Source organism: Cyanistes caeruleus, chromosome 3, assembly GCF_971803275.1.
Source record: "Cyanistes caeruleus chromosome 3, bCyaCae1.hap1.1, whole genome shotgun sequence".
NCBI classification, from domain to species: Eukaryota; Metazoa; Chordata; class Aves; order Passeriformes; family Paridae; genus Cyanistes; species Cyanistes caeruleus.
In genome coordinates this window covers 72,410,613-72,435,773 of record NC_141703.1, presented here as the reverse complement: position 1 = coordinate 72,435,773, position 25,161 = coordinate 72,410,613, and the positions used below count along the sequence as shown (strand labels likewise).

Here is a 25,161-nt window from a genome sequence, read left to right as displayed (position 1 = left end):
AGCATAGGGAAGACACTGCTGGAGAGAAGCAGAATTCCAGAATTTCTTTTCACAGCCCTCTATTGAAATGAACAAAGACAGGTATTTTGCCCTGCACCTGCCACTGTTTTTTACAGACAGGGAAGGCTGAAGAACCATGGGATACCTGACTCCTGCTCTCAGATATCTGTGCTTATGTTATAAAGGAGTTCAGCTTTTACAAGAGTGACCTGCAGAAAAGGTTCAACCCAGACAGGAATAAAACTATAAATAAATCTTATTTAGGATGCCATAGGAAAAGCCAACTATTTCATGGCTCTTTTTTTTTTATTTTTACATCCAGGATATCTGTTGTGTAGAAAAGCAAAACTGCAGCACCATGCAGTTGTGCCTGACAGCTCTGCTGTTTGAGCAGGAATAACCATCCTGCTCCAGTGTTTTCTCCTGCCTAACCCAGCCAGCCAGATGAGCTACACAATGAAAACACAGAATTTCTCTCTCCCACATGCTCCCTTGTGCATGTGAGCAGAGCTAGGCTACCTCATGGGTATGAACACCTTGATTCAGATTCTACATTAGCAAATTTGTTTTCTGACATTTTCTCCAGAAAGCTACCAGCAATTAGTAACTAGTCAATACAATTATTTATGCTATAAAGTGGCATATGCCATGCATGTCTGGTAAAAGAACATGCACCCAAAATGAATCCGAAGACTATTTTGAGAAGCAGCAGTAACAGTTCTAAATTTGAAGATGATGAGTTCACTGACTTTGCTGAAAAGAACACTAAGATCCCAAAAGTAAAAGAAGAAAGCTGTGTTTCCAAATGGTATGGAAAAGTACAACTGGCACTGAGCAGAGAGACAGATGCCCAAAACACTGTTCACAAGAGAAGAGATCCAAAAATTCCAAAGGTGAATTAAACTGAAGAAACACTATCAAGGACATGAAACAGAGTGGAGTGCTGATATGTATGAACAAAGTTGCCTGAATCTCAAACACCAAATCTGCTCACTTGGATATAAATGGACTTGTTCCCAGGAACAAAGGCAACAGCAGGATCGACTCATCTGTGTATTCTGGATGTTATTTCTCAACTTTACTGAAGACTGAAATGCACTTGGCAGAAAAGTTCTGACCCTTGGTCTCAATGCAAATGAATCTCTTTCTGGCAACACAACTGCAATTACCATATTCACAGAGATTATTAATTAATCAGAAGTGCTATTTGAATGAAAATGTGGCTCGTCGATGTGTTTTAAGAAAGCATTTAACACAGTAGTCAACCATTCACCTTAAACTCAGTTTAGCAGAATGTTACTGAAGCCATAGATGAAGAAGTTAAATACTGTATCAAGTTTAAAGAAGAAATCGAGGGTGAACACCAGGTGTGAAAGCTGAGGCTGTGGGGAGCTGTGGATACAAGATCCCGAGGAGCTGAGGGTAGGCAGCCAGGAAGCTGTGGAGCGATTACTGTTTCACAGGGGGACACATGGTTTCGTGTTGCTGGAACAAGCAATGGGGCAGCAGAACCCTGCATGTGCACAGCTCCTGGCCCTGCAGAAATATGCTGGGGCAAAATTACCCACACTGCAGAGAAAGCTATAACACAGAGGCCAGGCTGGGAGCACATGGCCTTAAGAACTCCACGATCTTTTGGTGCTGGGCAGCAGGCTTTCTAAAAGCCTTCATATAATGGCAACTCCTCCTCTGTAAATAAGGTAGCTTAAAAGCAAACAGAAGCAAACAAACAAACAAAAAAAAAACAAATAAGCAGAAAAAGCAATGCAGTTATCCTACCTCTGAGCTTGATCTCTTTTCACCTGATCCACTTATCCAGAGCACAGGAAACATTAACTCTTATGCACACGTGCATTAGGAACATTTGCACCAACCAGGCCGCCTCCTTTGATGTGCATTTCCATCTCCCCTCATTTCTTCTGCTGCCTAAAAGCTACTGCTGTGAACAGAAACACTCTGGACATATTATTTACAGAAGCCAGTATAAACACCTCATGGAATACCTGCAGTTCAAAATGCTCTGTTTCCTCCTGCTAACTTTGTCATTCCCTAAACTACGAGTTATGTGGGCATAATCCCTCTTCCTGAGGCACTGCTTCAAGTATTGTGGTCCCTTCTGAAGGAACTATATAGCTTGGTGAGAAAGCCTTTTGGGCTTGGCAAGCCTGCTTCATTCACATCGAACAAAACATTCACATTTGATATGGCAGCAACCTCTTGGGTGGAAGGAAGAAGAAAAAAAAAAAGCAAAGCAAAACAAAACTTCTTTAATAGCACTCCAAAGTGGCAGTTTATCAACTCAGACAGTAAAGCGAACAAAAGTGACAAACTCTATGAATCAAAACAAAATCAGGCAACTGGTCTATGCCTATGGGTCTAAACTTGGCTCAGTGAAATGGAAAGTGCAACTTGCTCAAAAAAATTGTCTGCTAAATTTGCTAAACAGATTATTGGTCACACACCTGCCACAGGACTACACTTTTCTGAAAAGGAGTCCTCCACACAGTAAATGAGCCAGTAAGGGAATCTAGTGCACATTTGCATTAGGGTTTTCTCCCCTTTGAGACCTCTACCATCACAGCAGCCCTTCAGCTTTTAGTTGCCCCTTGCAACTAAACTGGGTCCCCAAACTGGGAAAAGGAGCAGGCAGGCAGAACTCCTCTGCCTGCAGACCAGTTTTGTGGGGAGGAAAGGCACTGGACTCTGCTGCTTGGGAACGGAGTGCCCACAGCTGCCAGCCAGAAGCATCTCCTCAGGCACCCAGGCAGCACAGCATTCCCACTGGGAAGCAGGTGCTCTCCACCTACAAGCACAAACAGCAATGTGACCCGAGGGGGTCAAAGAAATCACCAGTTTGTATGCTGATACATTGACATGTATTACATTTTCCAGGAAAATCTTATCTCCCAGCCAAGATAAATTAAATTATGTGTATGAGACAACTCCTATAAATAAGTGAACTTTGCTCTTTTGTAAGGAAGCTTTCAATTTTATGTTGCTATTTTTACTCCAAGTGCATTAACAAACACCAGAATTAAGTACCTCAGCCCACCTGGATACATCATCTTTGTTAAAATCTTTGATGTCTTGGGCAGAACTTTTTAGATCATCTGTATGTAAACAGACATGGAAAATGCTTGCATAAAGCTTCCTCTTCAAAAGTAAAAGGTTTTAATTGATTAATCTCTATATTTTCTTTTAAAATTTAGAGAAAATATTTGTGGCATTTTTTTTCTTCAGAAGTTTGAAATACCTCATTTAGAACAAACCTCCTTTTTCCTCAGAGTTGCTCAAAGCAGGTATTTGAAAAACCCTAGAGAATATGCTTTAAGAAAAGAGCAAAACTTTCCAAACTGGTATAAGTGACTGAAAATGTAGTAGAATGGACTACTTCAAGAAGACAGAGTATCTTCTTGCACAACGAGGCACTGTGTGATTGTAACAGTCTGTAAATAGTGGCAATATTTTGCATCTTTTTCTCTCCACCTCAAGAGCATATTTTTTTTTAAATAATCTTTCAAGGCACTTACCTCCCCTTTTAAGTATAATATTGGGAAGCTGCATACCTATGCAGAAACTCTCTAACAAGTAAGAAACCTCAGAGCTAAGGCTTCAGCAGGAGGGGCTCCAACAAAAGGGAAGTATCAAACTAAAAATATGCATGTTTACAAGTACCAGGTTTTAATTCCTCACAGCAGTTCTGCCCTAAGGACCAACAGAAAGGGTCATGTGCTTGTACTGAGTGCAAGGCCAAACAAATTCAAGAGAGAACAGAATGGCACCTGAGGAGGTCTAATTTATGTGAGAACATTTTAGCAGGTTATTTGTACACCTATTTACATGGGACTGTTCCTGTCTTTTTCAAGTGTATTAGAGAAATGAAAAAGCACATTAACTTATCATTGTTTAAAACACATGGCCATGCATGTGTTTAATAGCACTGTCCACTGTGAGGTACAGTATCAAAAAATAAAAACAAAAAAAAAAAAAAACCCAAACAGATCAAGGTTTCACAATAATTAAGATATCCATTAAACTAAAATTCACTTAACCTGGGGCTAAGCAATATGTAGGCAGTGATTGAAAGTTCTTATATTACCCACAGAACTCTTATATGGCCAAATTACCCTCTGTTCTCAAGAGCAAATTTGCTGTGATGATTCAGATCCTGTTTTGAATCGAAAAACACCAGTGCTTCCTCCTAACTGTATGTGATAATTTCTTAAGCAAAATACCATTCTCTAGGGATACAATTTGATTTTATTTCATTATGAGCAAAATGTGAAAGAAAAAGATGATCAAAATTTCTACACTGCTCTTGAAAAAGAGGCTATTGGAATGCGCTCCATAAAGCTGTCAGAAAAAAAGGGCATTAAATAACAACAATGGACCTCAGAGAAATTAACTGTATCTCTTTATTGTTAACCAATGAATGTTATCCAAAATAGTAGATGTAATTGTAGCTTAATTGTACAACACAAAACATGATGCTAAAGGAAAAAGCATGTGGAAAATTACTTCACCGAGTAATCATTAAATGTATTCTTAGTATTTCTGCACCAGTAAGTGTTCCCAACTGCTGGTGAGCAGCTATTATCACTTTGTTCATTGTGAAAACCTGTATTACAAATGGTTGTTCCTGGTTGTTTGAATAAAATAAAATTTAAAAAAATCACACAGCTTTATAAATGGATCTAATCCATTTAGCCCTACTCTACATGTCGTAGATTTACGAACAACAATCTTTACTGGTGTTTTCTCCCAACACTGAAACTGATGGATCAGTGTTAGTGCACACTTTTCAGGGACAAATGAAAACTCACTGGAAGCACAGTATTTCACCTGCCATGGCAAACTGTTCAAATACTTCAGAAATTTGCTTAAGCTTCGGTGTATGAAGCCTGTGAAACAAAAATTGTTCTTACAATGCACTGCAAGTTGAAACACCAACTTCCACCAAGCAGCATTTTGAAGCATGTGCACAGCATCTGCACATCAGTCTTCAAGGTCAAGCAGATATGTTTAGCCCCACAAACCAAAAATATATTAATGTATCTTTATTTAATTTTCATGATGTCACCCCACATAGCCAAACTTTTACTCCGCAAAATAAAAAAAACAAACTTAGTCAGACTGTTCATGAGAAATTTAGACCTATTGTGCATGAAAAAAAATGTTTAATAAAATGGCAAAATTTAATAGATAAGTGTAAATTTATGAGTGCATAATACCAAACAGAAAAAAAGCTGAACCATCCTCAGAGAAATCTAGGTTCTTCCACTGTCAATATTCACTAGGGTACTCTAACACAGGGAGTAACTGAATTCCACATTAACTGTAATGTTATTACTAAAGTTCAATTTCTAAGCAAATTTTTCAAAAGAGCAGGTTTCCTTTACAAGAGGGAAAGGACTTAATAATCTGACATCAGATATGACAATTACAATACTAGCTTCACTGAAAACTGAAGCTACAAACACTTTTGCTCCAATTCTGGGATATTTCAATTTGTATTTGAAACCCAAACTGACTGACACACACATTCTACACCCCTCCCAGAATATAGTATACCAGTGACAAGTTACAGCTTTAAAACACACCAGATGCTTTTACAATTTAAACTCAACAGAAGGCAGTTAGACAGTATTTAGCACTATAAACCCATCATAAAGTAAAATAAAATTCTAGGAATAAGGGCTCTTAGCAATCTTGGATGTTACTGTGTAGTGACAGTCAATTTAAACAGTTTTTTTCATGGTGTTTGAAGGACCAGTCATCATGTACATAGTAGTGAGGTAGGATACTGTCCCCTCCCTGGGACTGATGTTTTCATATGCTCCCTTGCCAGAAAGGTCCAGGTCTCCCTATTGCAAATAAAATAATTACAAACAAATAGCACAATAAGCTTTCTTTATTTTTTTTCCCTCTTTGCTGCATTGGAACATTTTGCACATCTAAAAGAATCAGCTAGGAAAAGCAATACTTACTCAAGCCTATCAGCAGCCATGTGCTGCCCAACAGGTAGTGTTCCATTTAAAAACATTTCCTGGAACTACCACCTGCCATCCAGACCTTTGTGAACAGGTAGGCAAAGAAAACCATCAATGATGACAGGACATGAAACACCAACAAATTTCACTTGGGAGAAAAAAAACAAACACAACCCCCTCCCCAAAACAAAACAAGAAAAAAACAAACAGAACTGAAAGTGAGCAATATCAAATTCTTAATGGAGTAGCTACATTGAAAACTGATTTCAAATTTCATACTGAAATAGTACCCATCTAGTTTAGGTACCGTTCCATTCTTCTTTCTATTTCTTAATGTTTAAGCAATATATACACTTGTCAGTCATTAAATACTTCGCATCTGTTTTCAAAGGGGGGAAAAATACCCCAAACAAACAATGAAGCTGAAAACACAATGGGGAAAATCTGCTATTAACCTCCACACCCTCCCCCCCACAACCTAGGCTTAACAGACTGCCTTTCTGTTGAATAGCTTCCCCTAAATTTTTCTTCTAGTCACTGTAGTCAACCTGGTATTAAGTGCTTTGGCAAAGTGGGGTGCAATCCATCAAATCTGCAAAGGCCTGCTTTTTTTCTCTGTTGGTGGTTCAGCTTTACGAGGAACATATATGCAAAATACCAGCTCTCACATTGCTTCAAACTCATCAATACGCTGCTTTGTATTGCCTTGTCGAATTTGCCGGAGAGTCTTGTACTTATCGCGGCCTGCTTTAACATTCTCAGCATGAAGGACATCATTTTGTGTTTTCTTGGTTTCATCTCTGGCTTGAGCCAACTCTGAACTTAAAGCCTGTTGAATAAAATATTTGAATTTAAGTGCTTTGACTAATCCTTTAACAGTTCTGGAGTTTCTGATAACAACTATTCTGCAATCTGGGTAAAAATTTCTTGAAAGCCAACCTATGGAATGCTTGTTGAGCTCCTCAGTAACTCAAGTTGTGAGGTCTATCAGAAGGAATGCAGAAGGAAAGATAAGGAGAGCATAGGATACTTTACTTATATTAGTGTAAGCATCAAACTGTAACAAAAAAAAAAAAAAAAATCCTCATACACCATAAAATCCGAGAAAGGGATCAGCGGACCAGCAAGATAAAGTAGGAAAACCACCTTATTTTTCAATTTTTCTTTAACTAAAGCCTTATTTCCCTGATCTAGCCAGTGACTGACCAAGAATACTGCACATACACTCCACTAACACAATGCTGGCAGACAAAGTAGCACCTTTCCTCTTCTTCTGTTTTCTTCCCAAATAAACATTTTGTAACCAGGAAAAGGGCTATCACTACTATAGATTTTTATGCCTTGATGGCTAAGACTTAGCCTGGGAGAATTGTTCAGTTTCAGGGAAGTAAGAGTAATCTAAAATGGGTGTAATTTGAGTTTCTGCATTTACAACATCTGTGAGTGACCACAAACAAATACCACCAAGAAAGAATCTGTTCATACCACTTATTGAGTTTTGTTATTGAAAGAAGAAAACATTATGTTTTAACATGCAGAGTTCTGGAAATTATATAATTATTAGAAACATTTACTGGCCAATGCAACAGCATACTTATACTTTTAAGCTATAAAGCACAATCTTACATCCAATCTTTCTATATATTCCACTTCTGGAACACTATGAATGATATTGGTTGATAAACTGGTCATAAACCTAATAAATGATAAAGAAGCTGTTTCCTTGGCAGACCAAAACATCAGTGAAATTTCTTACAAAAGAAGGATGAAAACCCAAAGCCTGAATTTTGTTGATACAACTATGAATCTTCATTACCTGGAGCTGTTTCTTAACACGTTCATTTTTCTGTGTTTCTGTTACCCGTTCTTCCTCACTCCTGTGATTCATGACACCATCAGAAGACAGTTCTGCACTGGCTTCAGCATTGTTCTCATCATGTTCATCGTGTTCATTCTCTGTTGGAGGAATAACTGGTGGGGGTGGAGGTGGAGGAGGAGCAGACATCACAGATTTCAGTTCTTCTTTGGTCTTTTCCAAGTCCTCTTGGGCTGCAAAAGCCTAAATACAGTAAACAGTACTTAGCACCTTTTTTTTAAATGCTTTATCAAGAATCCAAAAAAATAAAAATAGATATTTGAGATGTTCTCACACACAATAACTGTCCTTTATAACTGACATGACTAGTTTACACACTGATAATTGTCAAATAGAGAGTAAAAACCAGATATGGCTCAAAATAAGCTGTACTAGGGGTTCAGCTACTTCCAGCAGTATACAAGAGAAGAGTGAAAGAATAGGGCAATCAAACCAAATGTTTTCCAACTTCTCTAGCCACCAGAAATTTAAGGGTCAGGGATTTCCTGATCAAAGGTGACATCTTCAAATTTCATACTTAACCAGAACTTAGGAAAACTTGTTCAAACCCTTTTGGAACCCATGCACAGTAACTGTTCACATTCCATAGCTAATTAGAGATTTTATGAAGAAAGACTATTTTGCTTTAAAGTTTTGCCCAGTTGCATTTCACATGCCTTTGTTAACTGTTTTGGTTCATCTTTCCATCAAATCTCATGATTTTATACACATCCCTCCTGAGGTGTTTTCCTCTCTAACACAAAGCTCCACTCTATTTCATCATCACACAAAAGGAAGCCATTTCTAATCGTTGACCATACCTTTGTGATGAGAATTTCCCCCCCTTCATGGCTATGTAATATCAAGAAATGAGTTAAACAGAAGCATAGGCTGGCTTCAGTAGACTGGAGGACAAAAGCCTTTAAGAAAGACTTTTCTGAAGCCTAAGGGAAAGAGAGAGTTTTGACCCCATGGACTTCTAGTGAGATTTCCACACTCATTTCCCTTAGTTTCTTTGAAGTTCTGACTTCACACAGCATGGGCTCATTACTTTGTGCTGCCATTCTGAAGCTTCCTCTTCTTTCTTTTTCTTGGCCTCCTCTAGAAGTGCGATCTTGGCTGTGAATTCAGCAATTTCTGCTGCCTGAAACAAACAAAAGAACAAAGTAGAAGCTTTAATTTGGTATCAGCCTGGCTATGCAGTGGAAGAAAGCAGAGCCTTTGCTATGATCCTGCTTGAAAAGAGTTAGTTACCATCCATCACTCCTCGGTGAAAAATAGAAATTTTAAGCATACATTGCAGAGGGAATGAATCAGAGTACTCTTGCATAATGGAAATAAGTCCAGAATAATAAAAAAAAATATTTACCTTCTGCACTTCCAAAGCCTGCTGGGAAACAGCAAGCTGTCATTACAAACTGGCATTTCAGGCTGTTTCAATCTAATACAACTTTAATGGTCCCACCATTAAGATTATGACTCTGGATCATAATCTCAGTACTATTAAGCTAAATCTTGCCATCAGAATTATGTTCTAAGTTTACAGAAGATCTAAACCATTTATAGTTCAGAAATAATTTCTTCTATTTTCATGCCTTTCTTGATTATTATGCACCAATCTTGAATTAGAAGTAGTCTAATCCAGAATGTGAGAAGACACTGCAAATACTGGCAACAGGAGAGGAAAAGCAACAAAAATACCCCAACAAACTCCAGTGTCACCAACTCCCCACTCCCACCACCACCACCACCAAGCTTCAGAACAGACCTGCCTCAGAGAACAGGCTTCCCAGCAGGCTGTAGAAGAAAGCTACTCTTGTTCTCAGCTGAATAAACCTGAGACTATTAGAAAGAGAATGTAGTGAGTGTTGTCAGTCAGAATGGTGGTGGTCCTCTTTTAATCTCCTACAGATAGAGTTATTTTTATCTTGCAAGTAGCGGCAAGTCTAATGCAGTTTCCTGACACATTTCTCACAACACTCTGTAACAGTATCTCAAGTACCTTTGTGTTACAATGTACTTCTTCATTTGACATAGACAAGAGTAAAGGCTAAATTTTCAACTATCTTTTCCAATTTTAACCCTATTTTGAGGGGAAAAAAAAAAATTCTTACTAGCTGTTCCTGGTTCTTCATTTGATCAGCTGCCTGCTTGGCTAGAGCAGCTTTGGCTACTTCAGCTGCTCGACGCTCTTTTTCCAGACGTTCTGCTTCCTCTTTTGCACGTTTCCGTTCTTGATCCAGTTCTAGAGCTCTTCGAGTCTGTTCCTCTAGCTCTGCCAAGAGGAGAGTTTGCAGACAAGGTATCACTACCTAGCACTTCCTCATATGTATCACAGATACCAGCTGTAATATGCCCAAAATAACGTAACCTAGAACACTGAGATTTACAAGACCACCTCAAGCTAAGAAAAGCTGTTGAGCACATACCCTGAGCTCTGTTCCATATCTGGTTTCCCCACCACTTTAAGACATTCTTTGGATATATTTTATCTCATCTGACATTTCTGACAGCCTAGTGTCTCAGGAAAGTGTTACCTCACTGATAAATCTAAACACCCAAGTACATGTACATAGACATGCACATGCTCCTATTATTTTATGTACATTCAACCACTCTCTTAAAGAAAGCAAAAAAACTCTTCTTCTTTGTTAAAATGCCTGACAGATTCCTTAATTGCTGCTGAAAATTTAGGTACATGTCTCCAGCAAAATGACTTAAGACCCACTGGAAGGGTCAGAAAAAATCTTTGTACATCAGAGGAGGAAAATTTGAAATCCAGGGAGAGATAATAGCTGTCTGGCTGCATGCATAGCAAAATATTGAAATCTAAAGGGCAGAACCTAAAGGAAGGTTCTTGGAAGAAGTAATAATCTAGGAGTACTGCAAGGCTAGGTTTACACAGACAAAATTAAACTCCTCCCCTGATGAGAAAAAACAGGTGACTATGTAAAGAGTCCTTCTAAAGCTGTTTGGTGGTTCTAATGACAAAACTTTCACTATGTTCTTGGCTAGGCACAGCTGTCAGACTCCTTCAGCAGAAAACCTAAACAACTACTCATTTTTCCCAGCAATCCATTTGCCTTCACCATAAGCTTTAATACTATAAAAGCACCTCCCCAGGTATGCTGACACATGCATCATCTTTGCACTTCTAGTTTTAAGTAATAATGTAACCATTATTCTTCAGTTGGCTTCCCAGGCCTACTACTACTTCAGTCATTAAATTAAATGAACAGGATCACAAGTATGTGGGGTTCTACAAATGCAATACCTAGAAATTAAACAGAACACAAAACTTTTTAAAAACACTACTCAAACAAATCTTCCCATGAAGATGGAGAACATGAAACTAACACAGACAATTTATATAAAGACTTTTCCATGTGTGCATAGAAGGCTAAAAAGACCAGCAACACATGAACATTTTGTATTGCATCAGAAATTAGGCTATACTGCTCACAATGAGAAAATGTGAATTACAAGAAAATGTATATTGTCAAACCTCCAGAATCACCCTGTTTCAGAACTGACACTGTTCTGTCCTAGGCCAAACAGCTCTCCCTAAGCAATTCCATGGCACAGATGAGGTGTTACCTGTCTGGATGCGTCCAACCTGTTCTGCATTGAAAGACTGCAAAATGCAGGAGAGCTGGAGAGAAGTGTCAGTTATGTATATAAATTTATGTAACTTACTTGCATAGAGTTAAACAGTGATTTTATATATGATGCTCGAAGCCAAGAGTTAGGAAAAGAAAGAAGCAACAAAACTTTTATGAATGTGAACCAAGCCTGAAGTAGGGAAAAAAAAAACCAAACAAAAAAAAAAAAGAACACGGAGAGGAGCAAGTGGGAAGCCACAGAGACAAGGACTCTACAGGGTGATTAAACACAAAGAATTGTGATTGGTGAAACTACATGTGCTTTCACTAATGTTTGACAATACTTTAGTTTTCTCAAATCTTACAAGGGAATACAAAAGGAGGAAGAAACAAGGAATTTCCAAATTAAAAGCTAAATTCAACAAAATCCTAGAGAAAGTACTTTGAATCTTTCCCTCTAATTTCCCTGCTCCCTTCAACTCCAGGTATTCAGCATTTTAAGCATTTAATAATTCTGAGTTGAACTGTGTATATGCAATAATTTTCTTTTTACTAAATCAAAACTTTTACTATATTAGAAATTGGTTTTATATTAAAAAGATACAGACAAAAGTATGCACACCGTTGTTTAAACACTGAAAAAAGAGTATCTCTCATATAAAATAAAACACCATTAAATTCTTGCCACTATTAGCAAAATAAACTTAACCCCTCCCACACAGTTAACAAAACACACCGACATACAAAAAGAATTGTGGAACTGAACTACCCAGCTAAACTAAACACTGTCACTAGATTTAAGAAATCTATGACCTCACCTTTCTGAGCTTTCATTGTTTGCTCCTCAATTTGTCTTAAGCGCTCCATTAATTCCTCCTTCTCACGCTCTATTCTTTCCTTTTCCTTTTCTGCTATCTCCCTTTTTTTCTTCTCATTTTCTAACTGTGCCCTGAAAAAAAATAGTAAAAAGGTTTTTTTTTTTAACTCTCCAACATATTAAATGCTACTCTTTGGATACAGGTAGCAAATTTTTCAGTTTACTCAGCTAGCAGGGAAGGACAGACAATTTTAAATGCTTCTAATTCAGCAGCTGCTTCAAAATACTGTAGAGAAAAACAATTTACGAACAGAACTGATAATCAACCTTGGTTATGGTCAGCCACATAAATCCACAATTATATCTGCGTTTTAGGCATGATGTTTCATCAGGGCTAGAAATGGCAACAGTATTTTTTAAATATACAAAAGGTAAGCCAGGACATTCTTCAATGAACTTGCTTTAAGGGTTCACCAGTAGAGTATAAAATCCTCTAAGAATCAAACAACAGAGAGCTAAGACTTGCACAAAATACATAACAGGGAACAACAGTACAGCTACTATTACTGTGCTGAAAGCTCAAAAAAGATACATTTTTACACTAAGACGGGGAGCCATGCCAATTCACAAACCTGTTTACATAGTGGAAAAAGAAAAGCAGTTCTCTCTTTTTCAGAATTCTAAGATATATGATATTCTATTACTTCTTAAAAAGGTAGAATTTTTTTCTGTTTCGTGGAAGTTTGTTAATTACCTTTCCAATTGTTTCTGATGTTTCTCTTCTCTAGCTTGGGCCTTCATCTGTTGCACTTCAATTGTATCAGGTTTCCTCCGCCTCATGTACAATTCATGATTTCCCATACACAGTGCCAAAATTCGCTTGTTAATTCTCAGACGGGGTGCATAAAAAACAAAATCCTAGAAAAAAGTAATTCCAGTACATCCATTAACCTAAAAAAATACATTCATGACAAGATTCAAAGCATTGCTGCATTCTTGCATTGGTTAAATGAAAACTTACACATGCTTTGATATTTTGAGCAAGCGAACACCATAATCTATAAATCTAGTTACTGTCAGAAACTTGCAAGAAAAATTCAAAATTGCACCATGAATACCCCAGAAATTAGCTGGTCTATATAAAATTGTTTAAAGCTTTAAAAAAATGAGACTATATTCTATTCTTAAGTCATTTAACCTAGAAAGTCTCATGAAATGTGCTGTTGGAACAAAAAAAAAAAAAAAAAAGAAAAAAGAAAACTAGAGGAGGAAAGAGGTAGAGAATTTAGCATCTTATGCTGTCTTTTCAACTACAAAGTATTAGTTGACTTAGAACCCCCCCACAATTTAGGAGTATCAAACAGAATGAAAAGAGAGGAAATAAACACACAAATGAACATTTTCTTTTGATTACTGCCTATTCTATCAGTAAAAGTAATAAATGTTACCAATATTTACTCATGCCTTAATGCCAAAGCAAGTCCCTGCAGGCTTTAATCCCTTCACATAGGAAGTGATACTACTGCAGACTACTACTACTTACAGGGGCCTTTTTGTCAATTGGCTTTATGACAAATTTTTTGTCGTTAAAAGAGATGTTTCTTATTTCACTCCAAGGAAATCCAATCTTGGGTGTCAGCCTTCAAAGAAAAAAAGTCCTCATTAGAAGCAGCAAGGATATGCACTTCATACACACAGGAATTCAGTAAGGCTTATGTCTGTACCATTCTCACTATTACACTTTGCTACATTCAGAATATTACATTTATGACATTATGTTCCAATAGAAACATTAACAACAATTCAAACACATTTTAGTAAGATTTTTCTTTTTACAAATATTATTTCAAATTAATTACATTTTAATAAATTACATTGCTTTGTAACACAAGGAATTTTGATCTGTGACTTATTCTGCTACTATTCCCTACATACTAAACATCACAATCACGTATTCATTCTTTACATGGCATTGGTAACTGCATTTTCACTTGAAAGAGTAACTATTTAAATGTGAGAAATTGACATTTCAAATACAGAAATTAAAGTAGCTTTCAGCCATGTTGTACTTCCAGTTTAGCTCAGATTTGTGTTCTTACATTTTCAGAATTCAAGTTAAATTTATTTCCTTTGCATCTTAAGCAAAATAAATTAAATCAGAAATCGTCACAATGTTACACATCAATTGCATAACAGTAAATATTTTTCTGTCAGCACATTAGTTTTTTTTTAATTCATATTATCTTAATTATAAATATCAGAAAATATTTAAGTATTTGATTGCTAACCATCAGGAGACAGGAAATACCAAAAATTGCCTCATGGCTCAATCTGATCTGAGCATTTTGAATATTTCCAGCTTTCAGGAGTTATATTGCCATCTAATGGCAATTAAGGCTTACAGAATTTTGTTACAGAGTATATACATCTAAAGTTGACTGCTCCCATCTGGAGTTTGGCATATCACATGTAACTAACTTCAAATCACTGTGAATGGCTTGTTGACACCAGACACAACTAACAAGTGCTTGTAAAGAAAGAAAAGAGTAAGTCTGTTGCTCTATTTCCAAATTCTTTGTATTTCCTAGATTTCAGCTTTTCCCTCTTCAAGTAGAACAGATTATTTGATCTCTTTATCAGGACACATGAATGATCTATTTTCTTTGGTGTCTAAAAGGTTCACTTTTCACTTTTAAATATCTAAGTTTTTCACGCTCCAACATCTATAATCCTTGTAATGGCTCTTACAAATGTTTCTCATTAAATACGTTGCTCAGCTTTAAAATGTCCTTTTCATCCTAACCGAAGGGAATGTTTTGAGTGAAAGGTACAGGAAGAAACAATACAAGGATGTAGTATTCCATATAACACATTTTAAATTTAAATTCCCATAGAACTGCTCTTCTTTTCTCTTCTTTAGCATCCCTAATCTTTACAATTCAAACATTCTGGCATTTAACATCTCTCTCTCTTTTTCTATCTTTTACATAGATTAGAAGGAGAACCTGTTGTGCCAGATCTTACTGAACAGGCAGTAAGATGGGGGTTGTACAATCTCAGGTAGCAACTCCTAGAACAGAACTGCAAAATGAGTATTTCCCACTTACTTATCATCATGCTCATAAATATTCAGACCCAATGCATCAACTCCTAGCCACAATTCAGTTCCTTTTTTATTCTTTATTTCAAAATAGTTGACTCCATACATTTCCAAGTCTTGTGCTATCTTAAGGTACTCCATCATAGAATCTTCCCTGATGAAGAAGAAAAAATTGGTATAGTTTAGACAACAAATCGTAAGTACAATGTAAGAATAAGGGAACTGCAGAATAAAACAGCTGGGGTAAAATTTAGTTATGAATTAAATCTCTAAAATAGTTTGACTCAAATACTTTTAAGAGCTCTACACCCTAATATCCAAGTAGAATCCAACCATTGCACTTTGTCTTTCTGTGCCATGAGCTAAGGAAATACTAGATGTATTTTAGAGGCAGACAACTGTGGACAAAGGCAGTTGACAGCCTTTCCAGAAATCATGTGGGTAAACCAACAGCCTAACTGGAAACTCAACTCTCATGGAAGTCTTTCATAACTACCTATCCTGGTCAGAAAAAAAGAAAGACACTTTCCAAAGAAATACCTCCCAAAACACATGTTTTACATAATTACCTTAACATTCCCCTGTGCTCTTCATGCCAGTTCTGTATTCTTTCTTCCCACTGTTCTTTTGTCAGTTTGTGCTGTTCTAACACACTGTGAATAGAAATCGTTGCTATTAAAGGACACTGGCAACAAACTTAACCTCTTTTGTTGCACAGCACAACATAAGCTTTAACTGAATAAACTTAAAAGATGACTTCCTATACACTGTTCACATTTTCAGCACAGAAACAAGTTCTGTATTTCAATAAATTCCCTACTAAAATAGTGTGAAACCTATTTTTTCTTGGTATTCTGTATTCTTTGTTATATAAAAGTCACACTATTGCATACCTCAGGTAAGTCAAAATGTAACGCTTACAACAGCTGAAAATGCACACCTATAGAACCCTCTGGCAACAATGCTGCAAATTAATCTCTAGGTGCACAAAGATACACTCAAGCTTTCATTCTGCTGTCATTTGAAAGAAAAGGTAAGACATTACAACAAGTTAGCAGACAACCTTGTTGAGAGTTTTTTTATTAAATTTTTTATTTTTCCTTTATGAATAAAATCAATAGCGAAGCAGCTTCAGAACACTATTTGATGTTTAATCTACAAGAGGCTGCAATGATGGAATTATTCTAGAACTTTCAGTGTAGAATTACATTAAGAAATCAAATTCATATATTAACTGTATTTTGCTTTCATTCCATGCACCCAGCATTTCAGGGGTTTCTGAAGAAACTGTTTTAAAGGACAATTAAAAAATCTGAGCATTTGTCTACCGAAAAGGAACATGAATTATATGAACTTGTGTTGTACTCGAGCAGTGTATATTATTTGCAGTACACTTACTTTCAGGAAATTATTATCATTTAAGTGTACAAAAACATGAAAACTGAAGAAAAAGAGAGTATCAAATGAATTTTAGTTACTTTTATATTGGAGTATTTTGATTTTAATTTAGCAGAAGCAGGCCTCCAGTAACATTACATGATTTTGGAGTACTTTGAAAATGTGTTCAACCAAGTCTCTGCAGCTGCTTGTGGACAGGACAGGAAATACATCTCAAGAAACCTGTGGCTATGACGCTTCTTTGTTATTTAGTCTAAATTAGGATCTCTAAATTTTACTAGCAAAAAGAGGAACTCTAAGAAAGCCATCATTAAATACATGTTATCACTTAATATTTTATAAATAAAAAATGTGCTATAGTTAAGTCTGTGTGTGACATTTGGTGCAAAACCCATTTCACTCACCGCTGGGGGAGAAGCCTGTCATTGGCTAGGTAGCCCAGTTTATGGATTTCCTTACTGTAATCTCCATACTTGGACTGGACAGCATAAGAAGCCAGCAGAACTGCAGTTTCTGGTGGGCAATATATTTCATCATTTAAGATCGACTCTTTGACTTGCAGGAAGAAAAGTCTCTGAGTTATTTCCTGAATTAATTCTTCAGATACATCCTCTGGAAAAAACTTGGCCCTGAACTTAAACTGCAAAGGATTTTCTTTCCGTACATCTTGCTGTGTTACCTGAGGGAGAGGAATAAAGACAAAAATAAAAAGAGCACTAAATGGTAACTTAAATGTGATTTAATAGCACTTAACTCTTTAGCTTCTCTAAAAACCCAGAGCTTCCTGACAAGCCCACTGTGGAACTCACTGAAAGGTTCACATGGTGCAAACAAGCGCATCAGTTTGAATAAATCAGACAATTTTGAAATATTACTTTAAGGCTAATGAGGAGATTTTTTTTTGTAGGCTTGTGTGAATTTTCATTTATCACAATATAGACCTGGAAACTAAGAAGTTGCAATAGACATTAAAAAGATCAAAATTATATCCAAGGATGATTTGCAGGAAGTAATAAATTAGGGGGTCTAACAATGGTTCTTTAGCAATAACTAGAGCACATTTCTTCAATGTGAGTGTGAAGTTGGATTATTTTAGAAGCTTTCAACTATTGAAATAAATACGTGCTTTTTTCCTTTGCAAAAACCTTAATTCCTTTAATTTTTTTATTTTTTTTTTTTTTTAGAATGGATAAGCTTTAAAACTGTGATTTCTGCAAAGAAATCAGACATGGTCTTAAGATTTCCTCTACTTCAGATTTCAACAAATACTCGTTTTTATGTAGAATTTTATTTCATTTGTGCTCAGCTTGCAGCACCAATTTATGGCCAAAGCAAAAACATTCAAAACTAAACTAATTTTAACATAAAATAGTAATTGTTAAAATGTACATTCACAGTAAAATAATTCTCATACATCCCAGTTCAAGCACTTTATTACACATTTAGTTTTACGTGCACTACTACTAGTCCCACTAAAACTTCTTTGTTATGCAAGAATGATGTATCTGTTTGCTCAACTTGTAGGAAGTCTCAAAAACTGTGAATATAATAAATAGAACCTTTAAAACACCAAGATACATAAGTACATATAGATTCAACATTTGAGATGTCAGTTTTAAAAGTTTTGCTCACTTCTCATTATTGTCGTGCATTATTTACAGACATAGCATTTCATCTCACCAGTGAAAAATTAGTTGAGCTCGCCACAATAAAATCTTACTCACACATCTATTCTTTATCAGATTTTTATCTGTATTTACTGAAAACATATAAATAATAATATAAAAGTGAGAAACAGCTAATTTGATGCATATCAGAATCAAATCTTCCAAGTTTTTTTTAAAACTATGATAAATAACTGTCTAAATCAAAGTTTAAAAAATGAGCACATCCTCAGCTACTTCCGAACTGTACCAGAAACTTAACTTGCTAAAGGTTTTCACAGAGCAATGTCTTCTGTATTTTTCACAACTGATGCAATAAATCCCATAGTCTCCAACCACCCAAGACAAGCCATTACAGTTAAAGTATCTGCAGCACTACAATGTTTATTGTGTATGAAACAAGACACATATGAAATTCTAGGAGACAGATTTGGTGGCTAGCAGGCTTAACTCACTGGATTTATCACAGAGGAGAAGCAAAGATTACCTAAGTGCAGACAGTGGGACTTGCTCCTAAAACCCTCCCAATTTGCCTCCTAATATTGAAGATAAAGAAGGTATTCTTGATTAGGTTGAAGTAAAAAAAAGTATCTCCATTCTAAACAATGGCATTAACAAATAATCTGACAGCCAATATTAAAATAAGAAGTGACCATTCAAATTCATAAATACAATTTCAAGTAAAATTACCCAGTTCCCAGTAACTGGGAGATACAAGGTACTCAATGCTGTTTGGGAAAAAAAAATTATCCTACAATCTACCTATTAGATACCTAAAGTTTAGAAGCTGATTATTTTGCCTTGTTTAAAGATTCATAGCTGTATGCATACAAATTCCTGAAGCTCAAATACTTCCCATATACATGGCCAAAATCTAACAATAATTCTATTATGTCTTGCTACGTGAAAATGGGATAATCATATGAATTCAAGTTCTCCTAATGCATGCATGCATGCATTCCACAGTACTGGAAAACATCTCCTCAAATTAAATATTGATGCATCTTTGCCTATTCTTTATAACTAATCCAACTTAACACTATTTTGTCATTTTAAGCACATGAAAAGCAAATTTTCAAGCAAATCTGAAGCCAGCTATACCTCACTTAAGATACTAAATCAGCAAAGCTTACAAAATATATTCAAACTGTACACTTAGTTAAATATGAAGGAATTGTTACCTTTTTATTTAGCTTCAGCCAAGTTGAGTAGCCTTTGCTGTCCACATACTGCAGCCCAAAAAACCAGACTTCACGAAGACCAACAGTTTTCACCACCTAAAGATAAATGAGCCATAATGAGCCACCAGTAATCACTATAATACATTTTTTTAACTGGTACTATGAGGCTTAATAAAGCTACATAAACAATTTCAAACTGAAATGTAATCAAGTCTTACAAGAGCAAAAAAGATAAAATAGTAACAAAACATTGGGTTCAGAGAACACCAGAATTCTAAATAAACTCAAATGCTCCAAGCTACCAACTGGAGCGTGCAACTCACTGGGTACATCAGCACCTGAGGAACAGAAGGTAGTAACAGGACCCTGAGGTTATAAAGCACATCTGGGAAGTGACCTGCAGCCCCATGGAGAAGTGAGTACACTTCAACAGAAGACAACTGGTGAAACGATAATAAAGAGTAATATTTGTGGACAAGTATGAGATAATGAGGATGAACTGCCTCCTTCAAATAGTTCTGCCACCTTCTAAGAGTTAATGATAAAAGGGGTAAGGATGATCTACCTGATTAAACATACATGACTTTCCTGTAAGATTTCAGATCAGGTCTATCACCAAAAGCTACTAAAGGAGCAAAATTGTCCTTGAATAGAAGGAAGGTTGCTTTATGGATACAGTGCTTAAAAAGACAGACAAAAAACACAAGCTGTTTTCATAACAATTATAGTGTAACCACTAGAGAAGTCCCCCAGGACTTCAAAAAAGGATGAAACTGATGTGCCAAAAATCTGCTGTAAAAAACCTTCCATAAAGATCTGTGAATAACAGCAAAAAGATGAACTTCAATAAATGATCACGTTTAATAAAAGCAACATAAAAGACAGCAATTTAAATCATATGAAGAGAGTTCTAGTTGTAAAGCAAAAAGGAAAGAAAGATATTACATTACTATATACATGTATGGTATTCACAATTCTGCATAAAGTCTGGTCACCTCAACTTATAAAAAAAGATGCTGCGGCACTGGAAACGTTTCAGAAATGTTGAAAAGAATGATCAGTGACTTGGAACATTTTCTGCATAGCTAAGACAAGAACTAGGGCTACTGACAGAGAAAAAAGGGAAGCTATGACACAGGTCTATAAAACTTGCATGGCATGTAGAAGGAAAATAAGGAATGATTGTTCATTATTTCTTATAATGTAAGAAGAGAATCAACAGAAATCATGACATAGCAGGCTCAAAGCAAGCAAAAAGAAGCACTTTTACTACAGAGTATAATGAAACTGTGGAACTATTTTACAAGTCTTTTGCACAGCAAAAGCATATGTGGATTTAATAAGCAATTAATCAGAAAGGTCCAGCAAAGATTATTAAGTGACTGTAAACTCTGGCTCCGAAGATCACGTATGGTAGTACTTACATATGTCCTCAGGCTGGACCATGGTGCCATGCTGCTTTACTGAAGGCTGTTTTATGGAAGCATTCAGATGCATGTGAAGTAAATAGAATTTTACACATAGATCCTCCTCCACTTTAAAGTAGTACTATCGGGTTGCAAAATTAAGATTTTGAAATTAGAAAATGTCATAGGATAACTATGCAAACTTACTTCTGCTGCCTTGTATATTTGCATAATCACTTAACAACCATTTGAGTGTGCACCTTTTTTCCTCCTTTATCATTTCACCTTCAAACTCCAAAGCACATAATGGACAATGCTTGTGGATCCAACCTGATTGATTTCTTGAGTGAGCACGGTTATTTCCTCTAGAATTCCCACATAATTTACTTTAGATTGTATGCTACTAGTATGGTCCAAACAGCATTAAATTTGGTGCCCCAACTCAGGAATTTCAGACCTGCTGTTTCTTTTGGCACAGATCTCCTATATAACACTGATCAAACTACTTATGGCTTTATCAGATGACTGAGAATGCTCTTTACTTAGCAGCTGTCCAAGCTGAGCCCTCATACCTTATCAGATCTCTGAGCTGCAAAGAACCGCAGATGCTCAACAGCTCTGCCCGTAAGGCAGAAGGAGACAAGTGCTTATGCTCACGTCAAAACATTTTGCTCTCAACCCACTCACTATGGCCCCTGAGATGCACATGATCTAAATCATCAGGCAACCTGGGTACAGCAATGCAGACCTACACAAGTTTGCAAAATCAACATTAAAACCAGCAGAATCCACAAATAAGGAAAAAGCATTGCCTACACTGCCTCTCAGCTCATAGGAAAGAGAACTAACATTTCTGAAACTTTGTAGCAAGATAAAACAGGAGAATGAAAAACTTAGGAGTTTGATTCCGGCACAAAACTTCTATTAAGTAGCTTCAGGCAAGCGTTTATCACATCTGTAAAAATAGATTTATCCACTATCACATCCTACAACTTGACTATTAATAGACAATGAAAACTTCTTGGAGAAGAAAAGCAACCTGAACAATGTATGTTTGGGCAAATCACAACATACACATAAAGACAACTTAACAAGGGTTTCATACTGTCACCTTCCACAAGATCGTAAAGAAGGCTTTGAAGACATCTGGAAAGAACAGTGGGGTACAACACAAAATAAAGGAGACAACCCCCACATTCCTTCTGAATGGCAGTTACAGTGAACCAAAAGCTACTGATGCACAGTGCTAATGAAACAAAACAACTCCCCCTCGATTACCACCAGTGTGTGGAAACATATCCCTCACAGGGCTCTTCCTCTTCCAGGAAAGCTATAGATGCTTAACTGGTTGACTACCAGAGGACAGATCCTCCTCTTGCCTATTCTGACCACTGACAGAATAGACAGAGACACCAATGATAAGTATATTAGAATACCTTCTGAAATGCAAGTAAAAAAAACACTGATTTCAAAAATGCTGAATTCTTGCTTGATAACAGATGATGATGAGAACACACATAGAATGGGAAACAAATCAACAACTCCAGAAAATGCCAGTTAACAGCTTAAAAGAGCACTGGCTGGTAAAAGGTTGAAAGACTGTTCACCAAAAATGTAGGAGTACTAGATAACAGCTGAATTCATGGAGAGGTTATTTTCTGCAAACAATAACCAGCCTGTTTGTCATGTTCACCACTTCTGCACAAACCCTGAAGGCCAATCCTTTCAATAACAGTGCTATTCGATCCCCTTTCTATAGATAAGGGGGATAACTTCTTGTCCAAAATTCCAATACTGTTCAGATCTTGATGTTACACTATGGAACTCACACATTAATTTAAAATCAGGCTAAAATGTTTCTCTCACACAACTATTCTGGTTGATTTCTCTTGACACAAATTTTTTTTCAGTTTAAGACTCCGGAGGTAAGAGTTGGTGAGATGTCAAACACCACACAGAGAACTGAAGAACAAAGAAGAGCATGACAACAAATTCAGAACTGTATCTTTGTTCCCTGTTTGCAAATGCCCCAATTTGGTTGAGCCTGATAACCTGGGCACTAGACATCACACAGCAGAATGTCACCACACCCAACAGTGCACAGCAGAAGATAGCAAAGGCTGGCAAAAGACAAGTAACAGCTTGAGCCTTCTATGTCACCAAATACTATACTTTTATTTGATGATGATGATGCTGGTTAGGCAAAAAGCAAGACAGCCTGTTTTTTTAAGAAGGCTTTTTAAGAGATGTGAAGTTTATTCCTACATAGGGGCTGAAGATATACTGCTACTGATGTTAGAGAAAAGGGCAGGCAGTAAGGGTTAAGAGTCAGTCATCTCAAATGAAAACTGCAAAGGTGATTTCATTTATCTAAAAGTTCAGTATTAAAACCAACATTCTCATCTTTTCAATTTATATAATAAGACACTTAATTGACTCTAAAAGGTCAACTAAAAGTTTAAAGAGCTTTTTTGATGGGTTACTTTCTCTTAGTACTCATCATTACATCAAGCATCTATAGTGGAATGGACAGAAACAACTACTAGACATAGCTGTTCATCTATTTTAAACTATTTTTGAAGAGTAATTTCAGATATTTTCACATTTCCTAAATAAACGCATACATCTTGAATCTAGAGAACAAAACATTTATTGGTATCTTATTGGCAAATGACACAACACATTGACAAAATTCTATTCTTAAGGTTTCTTGTAACACCCCACAACACAGGTCAAAAACTTGTTCTGAGATTCTGATGACTAGCATCACATGAGTGCAAGAAAAACTCTGTTAAAGAAGTTGTTCACTTGGTCAATTTGACTGATGTACAACACACACCATCAAGTGAGTATGCAGTTCTGATACATCTGCAATCCATAAGCACATTAAGGCTGTCATTTTCAACAATTCTTTTTTCCTTTCCTTTTTTTTTAAACAAATTCCAAGTTGGTCCATAAGACAACAGTATTTAGTTCTAACATTTGGGAAGTGAAAGACCATCTTATGGTGTCTATTGTTGGAAAGCAATTGCGTTAGCTTTCATTAATGAACTAACTTACTGTTTAATGAACTTACTGTTACATACACATTTCTAAAATATGCAATTCTAACAACTATATGGCAGTAGCAACTATAATACTATTAGACATAAAAACCACAATTAATTTCAAAGCAGTTGCATATACAATTTATCTGAAGCCTCACTGGTAACATGAATATGTTCCATGAGAAGTAATGAGGAAATTCACACTAGCTCAGATAGCTTAGATAACATAAGGAAAAACAATTTGTGCATGAGACCACTACCACTTTTTCAGACCATACCTTAACAACCACAATACTCTTATATGCTTGTACTCATATATATACAGATAGAGAGATATAAATTACCTGATCAAAGAGCTGCTTGCCTGTTGTATTGGGCTGGATGGCAAATTCCAACTCTGCATCCATTGTGGTTACTCTGACATTGATCTACAGAACATAAAGAAATATTTAAATCATACTGTAACAGTGTAATGCTTCCATATCTTGTGATCAGCCTATAAGAAACAGTAAGTTCAACAATTTTAATGATCTTGTGTACACATAAAACATAGCTATAAGAAAAAAAGAAAATTTGAATCTGAAAAAAATCTCATCTTTATTTAGTACAAAAATGTAATCAGGATAATATTTACCATTAGGTTGGAAGGTAAAATTAAAGAACAAAGCTCAAAATTAATTTAAGGGGAAAGCTGACATCACTACTGAACAGCTGAAGAACACTGGGACACTCAGTTACTGGGCACTATCTTTCAGAGGGCTTCCCAAATGCATGCAAAAGAAGTTGTTCTTGGTCACATATATATAATTTTAAGGTATTTATGCCTAGCAATATAAACAGACAAGCAGCTTCCTGCTTGCCATTTATAAAATCAAGCAGTTTGGTGCTCAAAGTATTTAGAATTAGAGCTTGTATATCTCAGGACAGACAAGCAGCAAGTTTTCATCAATGGAAAGAAAAATGACGGAAGTCAGCCCCCCTTAGTGCCAACCTCCTTCAACTCCCTTACTACAAGACAAAAAAATCACCACCATTCAATGTACCTCCTTCTCCTGAAAGGAAGGACCATTTTCCAGATGACTCTTGATAATCACTGGGCTT

General features: G+C 36.3%; 1 protein-coding gene across 3 annotated transcripts in view; it reads right to left on the bottom strand.

The window, feature by feature from the left end:
• Positions 1 to 25,161, bottom strand: part of RDX (radixin) — a 44,611-nt gene that overhangs the window by 3,044 nt on the left and 16,406 nt on the right. For 2 of the 3 annotated variants that reach the window (XM_086881911.1, XM_086881912.1), the window contains exons 3-14: positions 24,405 to 24,488; positions 19,608 to 19,703; positions 17,167 to 17,441; positions 15,934 to 16,017; positions 15,372 to 15,518; positions 13,808 to 13,904; positions 13,019 to 13,182; positions 12,266 to 12,396; positions 9,960 to 10,120; positions 8,897 to 8,989; positions 7,807 to 8,049; positions 6,659 to 6,819 (exon numbers count right to left, since the gene is read on the bottom strand). In XM_086881911.1, the coding sequence (XP_086738037.1) occupies positions 6,659 to 6,819; positions 7,807 to 8,049; positions 8,897 to 8,989; positions 9,960 to 10,120; positions 12,266 to 12,396; positions 13,019 to 13,182; positions 13,808 to 13,904; positions 15,372 to 15,518; positions 15,934 to 16,017; positions 17,167 to 17,441; positions 19,608 to 19,703; positions 24,405 to 24,488 (1,736 nt within the window). Of the gene's footprint in view, positions 1 to 4,401; positions 6,820 to 7,806; positions 8,050 to 8,896; positions 8,990 to 9,959; positions 10,121 to 12,265; positions 12,397 to 13,018; positions 13,183 to 13,807; positions 13,905 to 15,371; positions 15,519 to 15,933; positions 16,018 to 17,166; positions 17,442 to 19,607; positions 19,704 to 24,404; positions 24,489 to 25,161 lie in introns of those variants that run through there. The other variant, XM_086881913.1, reaches the window with a different exon arrangement.